Source organism: Oryzias melastigma, linkage group LG1 (genome assembly GCF_002922805.2).
Source record: "Oryzias melastigma strain HK-1 linkage group LG1, ASM292280v2, whole genome shotgun sequence".
NCBI classification, from domain to species: domain Eukaryota; kingdom Metazoa; phylum Chordata; class Actinopteri; order Beloniformes; family Adrianichthyidae; genus Oryzias; species Oryzias melastigma.
In genome coordinates, this window is record NC_050512.1 from 19,650,414 (window position 1) to 19,661,544 (window position 11,131).

The 11,131-nt window shown below is 35.6% G+C and overlaps 1 protein-coding gene across 4 annotated transcripts; it reads left to right on the top strand.

Moving 5' to 3' along the window:
* Positions 1-1,029: 1,029 nt before the first annotated feature.
* On the top strand, positions 1,030-10,518 carry ankrd49 (ankyrin repeat domain 49). Of its 4 annotated transcripts, none has more exons than XM_024289327.2 (4): positions 1,030-1,140; positions 1,234-1,279; positions 3,877-4,124; positions 9,966-10,518. In XM_024289327.2, the coding sequence occupies exons 3-4, from the start codon at positions 3,912-3,914 to the stop codon at positions 10,440-10,442; spliced, it is 690 nt and encodes a 229-aa protein (XP_024145095.1). In that variant the 5' UTR covers positions 1,030-1,140; positions 1,234-1,279; positions 3,877-3,911; the 3' UTR covers positions 10,443-10,518. The 4 variants fall into 4 exon arrangements, with proteins under 4 accessions (XP_024145095.1, XP_024145094.1, XP_024145093.1 ...); XM_024289326.2 differs by having other exon boundaries at positions 1,032-1,140; positions 1,234-1,281; positions 3,880-4,124; XM_024289325.2 differs by having other exon boundaries at positions 1,055-1,279.
* The last annotated feature ends 613 nt before the right edge of the window (positions 10,519-11,131 follow it).

Genomic DNA, 11,131 nt, shown 5'->3' on the forward strand with positions numbered 1-11,131 from the left:
GGTGTAACAATAAATCGACTTAATCGGTGAGTCGATTTCTATTACAACGATTCAACCAGATTGATATGTTAGATCACAAGTTTTTAATCCAATCAACTTATAAAAAATAACTTTGAAATTAAATGAATCGATGTTGGAAAATACAATTTGAATGGAGGCGGAGTATTTTTAGCATAAAATATGACCAAGTGACATCACAGCGTACAACACACATGTGATGGCAGCAAAAAACATCAATCCATGATTACAGTCCAATGTGTGGAAACACTGAATGTTGCAGAGACCGTTGACCATACAGTGTGGTATGATGTTCTAATAAAGTTCAGTTTGTATTATTTTGATGTGGAAAATCAACAGTGGGCTGAACTTTATGAAACTAAAATGTGAATTGATTTTCCATGAATTCTTGTTTACTTTGTTTGCTTGTACACATTTTATATACACTTCAGTATCTTGTAAGAAATACAAGGAATTTAGAAATCTTTAGCTCCACTGTTCAGTATTTATCTCTGAGTCACGCTGGTTAATTTGTGGCTAAAAATGTCCTGTATCAATTTTAGGTCAGTGAATTGGATTGTTCAAAATGAACCAATATTGGTTATGAATTGAATCAACAACCACAAATTATGAAATAAATACAATTCTTTTTAAAATTAATTGTTGTACCCCAGCTTAATACTCCCTAATATAACCAGAAAATAGTTTTATTTATTAACTTATAATTTTGCTCATGTGAATATAATTAGGGAAACCGCGTAAAATACATACACAATACAGATTAAAATACAACAATTAATTTTATCTCAAAATAAGTTAAAAAAAAAAACACACACACACACAACCATTTGTTTTTGTTCGGTAAAATAAATGATGTAAACTTTAAATAATTTCATGGTGTTAAGAGTTCAACACGCTTTAAAATATTAAAGTGCAAACGTTCTCAAAAATACTAATAGACTCCAACCTATTGTGTGCGCTGCTAAAATTATTTCAGCGAAGAAGTGAGTCGCAAGATGGGCTTATGGGTAATGGTGTCTTCAAGCGCGATTTCACGCCGGTGAATGACTTGTACAAACTACATATCCCATGTGTCGTCACTTCAGTTGCTCTTCCGACCGAATATCTTGGAAGTATTTTTAGGTTATTTGTCCAAAATAATAGCACATTTAGTTTAATACATCCAATTAAATTAAAGTTACCTTAAATTTAATTTTATATTAATGTAACTTATAGATGCAAAGCAGCCGTCTCGGTGGTTTGAAGCACTTCGGAGGGTTACAGGTACGTAAACCTTTGCTTTTTACAGAGAGCAACCAGCTAGTTTTGTTTCAAACATTTTTTAAGGGTTACTTACTAACTTTTTTAGCAAGCTAGTTTAATGCTCCGAAAACATTCTTTTATTATTACTTTTTTAAACGTAGAATAGCTAGTTTGACATTTTGCTCTAAATTTAGGTCCAGAACTAGCTAAAAATGAAGCATATTCTAAATATAAATAATACGAGCAAATATCAGAATTCACTCCTGCCCTACAGTGAAAGGCACTCGAGAAATTGTTCTTTAATTTGCAAACTCAATGACTTTGCTTGGTGTTTCATATAAACGCATAGTTATTGCATTAAAGCATATAATTTGAACGACAACTTTTTCTTTTACATCACATTTAGTCATTTAGCAACACTTTCATCTATTGAAACTTCGTTTGTTTGTTTCAAAAATGAGAGCCAATTTTAAATCATTTGTCTTGCCAAACACGTGACTGTCTGGCCTGGGATTTGAACCTCTAACCAAACAATTGGGAGTAAGCTTCTTAATTTACAGCTCAAGACCCCTGATGTGAGGAAATATATAGTTTACAAGAATTTAGGTGTATTTGTTATGTCTGTGTATATTCAAGTTTGCCACACATCTTGAAAATTGATCTAATATTGGGATCAACAACCTCACAATTTGTTTTACAATTAAACTTTTCGAATTATGGATTTTTTAAAGATATTTTGATGTTTTATTTTTTATTATTATTATTATTATAGATATTTTGTTTACATAGGTGTAATTTCAACCAAGTGTGGTGCCCTTTATTTAAGTATATATATATATATATATATATATATATATATATATATATATTATTTTTAATTTTAAAAAAAACATAAATTGCTTCTAAAAAGAATAAAAAACACAAACCTGGAGGGGTCGATGTCAGGATTTCAGGTTGAAATTTGATTTGAGTCATTCAGATAGATTTTTAACATTGATCTGAATAAAGTGGCTGAACTGTCAATTAACATTTAAATGTTCTGGTTCTGATAGAATGCTCTGCAGCAAACAATAAGCCCTGAACAGCATATAATGACAATCATCCAGCTTTATTCTGACACATAACTGCTTATTAGGATAACAATTTCCCTCAAAATATTTCTACTTATGTAGTTAAAAACCAAAAAGCGGAATGAATCAGACACAGATTAAAGAAAATAGATTAAAAAAAACTTCTGCTTAAAAGATTACAAAGTAAATTGCTTCGACTTGTCATTCACAGCTCATAAAGATCTGTGGGAGTCTGTTAAATATAAACGAGTCTTCAGAAAACTTGGGTACATTTAAAATTAAATTAAATTTGCATAAAACATCAACATCAGGGGGATTATAGTTTGAAAAGAACTTTTTAAATAAAGTTAATTTAACATCAAGATTCAAGTGAAGGACAGCAGATCAGTCAACTGCAACCTGAGGCATTTTACGTATGGAGACGATGCTCAGGTTTAATATTCACAGGAGTCCTCAACAGTTAACTGGTTGAACATTCTCCTGTTCTGAATGCATTAAACTCCACTCAGGAGCGACTCCAGTAGATAATTTAATGTTCACTTCTACATGCAAAAATCTAAAAAGCAGATATTGTGGATAAGATGATAGTCTTTCTAGAGTGCTGTAATGCAGCAGCAGAGTTATTAAAGTTGATGTGAACGTCACAGCACAGATAGAGCATTTAAAGACCCACTCCGATCATCTGTTGCTCTATTATAAAAGCATTCCGATGGGTCTTTTAATTATGATGATGCACTTTTTAGCCAATTAGAAATTCATCTCTGAGTTGTGGGTGGAACTGTTGGTGCGGAGCAACCCCGCCCCCTCTTCCCCTCCCAGAGCAGGGAGCTTGTGGCTGACCCCAGCAAATTTTCTATCCACAAATAAGCTTTTTATCAAACTGGATTTGTTTCATCTGCTCCTGATTGACAACAATATGATTAAAGAAATACTCAGAAATGTAGTTTTAGTTTAAGTTTCCTTATAAATGTCCTCTATCACAGAAAAATATGCCTAGAATATGTTAAAAAAATCACAATTTCATTTGAGTGGGCTTTTAAAGCCATCAAAAACTCTTACGAGTCTCGCCGCCTCATAGTTAATTCTTCAGTTATCCAACAAAGCTCACTCAAAAAGACAAGTGGACCCATAAGACTTGTTTGCCATTCGTTTCCAGACCCCTCTCAGGAGAGTTTAGATGAAAATTCTGACAAATGGAGACCAGAGCAAACATTTATGCAGCAAACTGTCAGCTGGTAGAAAGAGTTATGCAAATATCAGAACATCGTGCCTACAAGGCCACTTACAGTCCATATTGTGAGTGAGAGCATGCTGTTTACACGCTGAAGTACTCTGAGTGAAGGTAATCTGTCCCACATGTCACCTCCTGATTATGAAATATCTGGATTAGTGACAAATATGTGGAGGAATTTATTTGATATATGGGTTATAAAAATGAACCACACTGACACTGATAGAGTTATTGTTCCTCCTTTATTAATAAGATTAAAGTATTTTATGTATTTCACTGTCAGTGTTGAAACTTGTTGCTGTTTTTTTTTTTTTTAAGTGTGCTGAATTGTGACCGGACAGCAGCCAGAGATGGAGTTTCCAGAAGACTTTAACCAGCTGGAGCTTCTTGACACTCACGGTCACCTGATCCCTCGAGGAGGCAGCGGTCTGTGGACCGAGAGCAAGGACGAGGAGAAGGAGACGGACGAGGAGGATCACAGCGAGGAGTGGTATTTAGCGAAAGAGGTCGAGCTCAGTGACAAACCTGCCGAGCTGGTTCTGTGGGCAGCAGAAAATAATCGGGTGAGTTAAACCGACCCGGTACTAGAGGGCTGAAGGTTTATGATACTTGTAACAGGTTTCTGCGGGTTTTACTGTATTTTTCTAAGTAAGAGCTGTATACAGGATGTTTTTTTATCTCTTTTATTGTTCTTTTATTTTATTTTTATTTATTTTTTTGCTGCTTAAGCTTATATTCCAGAGTACAATGTAGTATTAAAAAAAAAGTAAAATCACAAGATTAAAGTATGAATTTGCAAGAAAAAGGTAATAAACTTATAACTTTTTTTTCTTGTAAATTTCTGAGATTAGGACAGCAAAAAGTGACTTTTGAAGTCGTAAATATACAATTTAATCTTATAATCGTCTTACGCTATTAATAATTTGATTTTGAGTTGCCAAAAGGTTTTTTTAGACCCATTTGGAAATAAAGCACCCCGTTTTTCATCTTTGAGCACAGCTCTGATGAACAGATAACTTTGGTGTTTTTTCTCATTAATTTATGACCTTTTTTCTTATAAATCTATGTGTTTTAAAGCCATAAATTTACAAAATTTAAGGTAATACATTTACAACTTTAAAACACATACATTTATTAGAAAAAATTCAAGTTTACAAGAAAAAAATGTGTTTAAAGTCGTAAATTTACAAAAAAACAACAGAAGTTTACCAGAAAAAGATGTTTTTAAAGTCTTAAATTTAAGACATTTAAAGTAATAAATTGACATTTTTACAACATGTAAATTTACAAGAAACAAAACATCTTTTAAAGTAAAAAAAAAGATGATTTTTAAAATAATAAATTAACAACAGTAAAACATTGAATTTTCAAGAAAAAAAAGTCATAAATTAAATGAATTTGAAGTCATAAATATACAACTTTAATTACATAATTTAACAGTTAAATTTTATTTCCTGTAACTGTACAACTCTAAAGTTGTAATTGCAAAGCTTTTTTTTCTTGTGTAAACTGGGCCCATTAAGAGTGACCTGTAGTGTAAAAAAATATGACAGTGAGTAGACTCTGAATATTTAACATAATTTTTAATTAAACACTCAGTTCCTGTGAGTCGTCAGCATGCATTAATTTAAGGAACTTTTCTTTTCCTATGACTAAACATAATCATGAATCTTAAAAGAAAAGTACTAGAATATAATTTCTAATATCATTAAAGCTGATTAGGATTGACAGATTTTTTCCTCTGAAAACGTTCAGCCTTAAACCCACTATGACAGAAATGAGGAGAGCCTAATTTGTTCAATTTGTCTCAAAAATCATCAAGCTGACACATTTTTTTTATTAAATCTTCTAGTTTATCTTAAGTTAGTATACAAATAACTTCCAAAGTCCAACTTCCAAAGTTTTCAGGGGCGACAGTTCAACGTGTGTGGAAAAGAGGTGATGGCTGGAACGGATGGAGGAAGGTTTCTGGTTCGATTTGAGACTAAAGAATGAAAGAAAGGTGTAGAGGACTGTGGTGACAGAAGCCATGATTTTAGTTTAGCAAAATTACAATGTTAATGTTTTTTTTTGTTGATGTTTTTGGATGTGACAAGGATGGATAGAACTAAGAATGAATGCATTAGATAGAGGAACATCTCCTGTCAGATATTTCAGGGAAGCAGATTGAGACATGTTCAGAGGAGGGACACTGATTATGTTGGTAAAAGGAGGCTGAGGTTGGAGCTGCTGGGGATAACAGGAAGATCAAAGAGGAGGTTGATGTGAGTTAGAAGGATGCAGAGGATAGATGATGGAGGCAAATTATTATATCCATTTTTTTTTCTACCTCTAGAAACCAACCTCTAGTGGTCATGTGGGAAACTGCAGCATTTAGTATTTATATGTTTCATTTAAATTCTGGCCAAAATTGAAGCAGCTTTCAGAAATGTTCCTCCAAGCTTGTTTTAAGCTACATATTTATTGTTAAGAAGCAAAGAACGAAAATATGATTAGAACAAAACCTGTATAACTCAAAAACTTATGAGATCAATTCTCTGTAGTCTGAGTGCATCTTCAAAGCTCGCTTGAACTTTTAATGAAACCAGCACTGCTTTCCCTCTGGGGTGTTTTTGAACAGTGCAACATATAATTGCTTTGTTTTTCCTCATGTTTTTAAGTCATTTATAGCATTTAGCATTCACGCTTTTCAGATGCACCTTCATACTCGCTCTGTGAGTCATTTTCTTCGCGTTTACCTTAAGTGGTTTCTATGCTTTTAATAGCCCACCCAATAATATTTTTAGTTGTTTTTATTAAAGCAAAGCAATGAGTCAGATTAGTTCTGCAAGGATAGGAATGTGCGAACACATCATCTCAATGGCCTGCGAAGGCCGATGCTGAATACAAGTTTGGCTTTTTTGAGCAAATCAAGGTACAGAAGGTTAATTGTTGGAGCATTTCAGTAGGTTTAGTAGAAATATTCAAAGATTCTTAAGATTTTTAATTCACACCAAGTTTTTCTGAGTCCTCCTGTACGGCTGTGGCTCTAATTTCAACCAAGTTTTTCTTTAAATATGAATTTGATGAGAGTTACGCAGAGTGGAGGTAAGCAGATGACATTAAAGCAAACACATATTCCCCTCTGTTCTCCTGCAGATCTGGACCAGCTGTCATGCTGCTCTTTGCTGCAGAGATATCAGCTGCAACATCCACTCGGTCAAATTAGCAGCCTCACACTCTAATAGGCTTGAAAGTGTTAGTCCTCTTCTGTCTCTGAAGAGTCTGATAGTCTTCCTATAATATTCAGTGCATTCTTTTATCTGTACATTGTGTGTTGCAGAGCAGAAATTCTATTTATGCAAAGGTTACTGTAAAAAAAAATAAAAATAAAATTAAAATTGACAGAGCGTTTCTGTTAATCCAGAATGAGCCAGGGAGGAAATTACTTCAGAAAAATCTGCATAAATGAAAGCAGTTTAAATAGAATAAAAGCTGTGTGACTGGGAGGCAATGAAAAACACAGCATGTCGACGCCTCATGCATCCTTACTTACATTTTTTATTGGCAAAGACTTGAAAACAAATGCCCTGTGGATTAAAAAGAAATAAGCAATCCTGCTAAAATTTACTTACAGCACATTATAATAACTGCTGCCATGCAACTGTTTTCCCCCAAGTGCCCAGAGGATTATTTACCCTCCTGGGAATGCAGATTATCCTTAATCCTTGACTAAACAAATTAATTCACATCACAGAATGACACGGTCAATAACATCTAAACCAGTATTTATGCTGTGCCTGAGCATGGTTTTATCCTCGCTTTTTGGTGTCAGTCAGTGTTTTGGCAAATCTAGATTTTCTTTTCATTTATGTTCATATTTAGAGATTATTCAGTTTGGAATTAATTATAATGATTAGACTTGTTCCCTGAACACTTTGAGGATGTGTTCTATCTGGACACACTTGGTTCGCTCAAAGTGAACCAGATTTTGTTTCCACAGATAATCCTGAACAAATTTTTCGTCTGAATACACCGAAGCGGACCCTGGTCCAGAACAAGGAACCGCTCTCTGACTCTTCTTTTGAGGTGGTCTTGGTTTGTTTGCGGTCTACTTAGCTCTGGTTCAATCTGAGTTTCCTCAGTCTAAATAAGCTCAGTGGAACAACTGAACCAAAACAGACATAGCTGGGCATTATGGGATGTAAACAAAGTAGTGGTGCAACTCAACGAAATGTGGTGGGATGAATGTTCATTAAAACAATTTTCATCACACTGTTTTCCCGACAGTCTTCTTGCCATAGACACTTCTCGGCATACCTTGTTAGAGATCATCTCCTCAGTAACCCCCTTGCAGCATGCCTCTGCCGTACCAAAACAGCAGTAAATATCTGACGTTGATACAGTTTGAATAAGTGAACAATCCTGACAAGGATTGCAATGCACAGGACTTCCACTAATTTTTTTTTGTTGCTTTGGCCTATCCTTGTTAATTCCTGGCCAATGAGGTCTTTAGTCACATGGTTTTGTTTACAAGCTCTGGTTTTTGTTGGACGGAAGTCTGAATAGAGGTCAATCACAAGGTTCAGGACTCGGTCTGGAACAACTTACTAATTATTTGACCTCATTGGGGTATATTTTTGGGTGTGGTCAGAGGTGCGATGGTTACCCCAGTTGCCTCATTGGCAAACTACTTAAATCCCACCCCCTGCATTTGATATTTTTTTGTCATTAGAGACAAATCTAGAAACTTTTTCTATTGTTGCTCAAATCTTTTGGACACATTTTTTGGATGGGCAGCAGCAGGGGCTGCTATAGACCCTTACTACATCAGTGTACTCCAGTAACGTGCGGCGAGGTTCACACCTGGTGAGGCACTGATGACCCAGCATTCCAGCAGCATTTAAACGCATCATTTACACATGAATCTTGTAGATGCGAAAACAATTTTAAATCAGATTTGTGCATAAATGCAGTTTTGTGTCTGTGTGTATCAGGCGATTTTTTTTTTTAAAGATGTGTGTGTATGGTTAGTTTCAAGATGTTGTAATTTTAAAGTTGTATGTTTGTTGATTATACTTTTTTTGGACGTGGGAAAACACAAATGCAAGTACATACAGTTTTATACAAAATGTATTATATGAGTTACAAATCAAGAATTACACACACACACACACAAATCCAAGGTTATACACAAATAGGCAGACACAAGTAACAAATCTAGAATTACGGAGACACAAATCGGATGAGACTATTGTGCTGCCTCACCAAGTGTATTTCCAAATCGCATTTTTAGCGAATAAAAAGACTAAATGAGTCAGAAACTGGCACCAAAAAGTCTCAATGTAATCAGACAGTTGTCAAGAATTAGGTAAATAAAAAAAATCTTTTATGATGATAAAAAGACAGAATTAGTAAGGAGCATGCTCCAGTCAGTGTAATATTTTGCTCAGCCTCAAGTGCCTCCCCTGACTGCACGTCACTGTTGAACTCATAGCCTAAGGCATCAAAAACAGATTAGTCTTCATTCAAATGTTGTTTTATAAAAATGTAATGGAGCACCAAAAAATGTTCATATTGAGGCATTAGCTCAAAGTAGTTTATTGTAAAATAATATTAGATTTTCTCGCCTCTCTTTCTGGTGGCTGAACATCTTTCCAGAATGATAAAAGACCCGTTTGGTCAGTAAATAAGATAACACTGAATGATTCATTTTGTTCTCTGTTTTTATCGAACTTCTTCTGCTTTTATCAAATCACACAATTAATCATTTCGTTTTGTAATTTACCTGTAGCTTCACTGCTGCTCTTATCAGTTCATGTGCAATTTATTAACTCAGTTTGGCTTTTTATTTGTGACACAAAAGACGTGCAAAAGTGTTTCTGTTGGTTTCAGAGTGACATTAAATACACAGATTGAAGAGAGATGCGGCTGGATTTAGAGATCCACTCTGATAAAACTTGTGTTTTTTGGTCATTTTAACATGTTCTTGTGGCGTTTTTCTGCCGATGGAAGATGTAAATTTGAAAAATTAAGCTCAAAAATGCATTTGAGTGTTTATTTATTGAAATCATTGTGAATCAGGGGCTGATAAAAAAAGCATTTTAAAAAGGTGCGTATTTGTTACGTAGAAAATACGCTGAAAATACGGGGGGGGAGGGGGGGGGGATTGCTCTACACCAACAGCCCCGCCCACAACTAAGAGGTGAATTGTTAATGAACTTCTGCCGCTCTCCAGAAACTGCGACAGGTTTTTTTGGATTTTGGCTAAAAACAGCATAATCACAATTAAAACCCACTGAGAACACTTTGAAAATTGATGAATGGTTGATCGGAGTGTTTTTTTTTTTATTGTGAGTTCTTCATCACAGAAAGGAAAACCTCTGTCTTATTATTGTTTGTGAATGTTTCACATTTTCTTCCAGCTCCCCACATTGCAGCGCCTGCTGGCGGCTGATCCTCTGCTGGTGCACTGCCGCGACGAGGACAACTACACGCCCTTGCACCGCGCGGCGTACAACGGTCACGTCGAAGCCGCGTGCACCTTACTCTCTCACGGCTCCGACATCAACCCCAGAACCATCGACGGCTGGACCCCCCTGCACAGCGCCTGCCGCTGGGCCCGCGCCGCCGTGGCGAGTTGTCTTCTACAGAGCGGCGCGGACATCAACGCTCAGACAAACGGCGGCCTCACACCCTTACATCTGGCCGCTTCCTCATTCAAGCCCAGCTTTGCACAAACTTTAGAGCTCCTCCTCTCCAAGCGCCACCTGAAGCCCGGGCTCCTCAGCAGCAGCGGGGAAACGGCCGCAGAAGTGGCCCGGCGGAGCGGCCCGCATTATTACCTGTTTGAGATGGTAGAAGACTGCATCGGTGTGATACCACCTGCTGTGTCCACATAAACTCTCACCTGTCTTGTGGTATAATAGCTGGAAATGTGTGCTGTGTTACAAAAAAATAAACTGAATGTGACTATTATTCTATAGATATTGGATTGGATCTGACAAAACAAAAACATCATAGACTTTTCTTATTCAATAAACTTTATTGATATTTCAAAACCATCCAAAACTTTGCTCTTGGTGCGGACCACCCCTTCCCGTCACCCACAAATGAGAGCTTTCTGTTTACAAACTTTCCCTCTGGCTTACAGCCCCTCACACCCCAAAATAGGGTTTCTTAAATGTTGGTTCAACCAGATTAAATAACAATTTAAAAGTGTACTTTAAAAAAAAAAGGTTTATTCAAACACACACACACAAAAAAAGTCTCAATGACCTTTGACCTCCATTAAAATATGATTTTTTTTTCTATGAGTAGAAAAATAGTAATGCTTAGTTCATTTTTTATTAAATCCCTTCCCTTTTATTGATTTTTTTTTTCAAAATAAGACTGGACATTTAAATATGAACTTTTATTGAAGACGGAGCTGATTATTTACTAGCTTTAACATTTCCGTTTTTTTTTACTTGTCTTGTCCAATAGCTGATCAAACAGATATGAGGAGAGAGCTGCTTGTGTTGAACAGATTCTAGTGTCACAAAATGGGTTTTTGAGAATAAACCCCTTCTGTATTTCATGCTAAACTTTA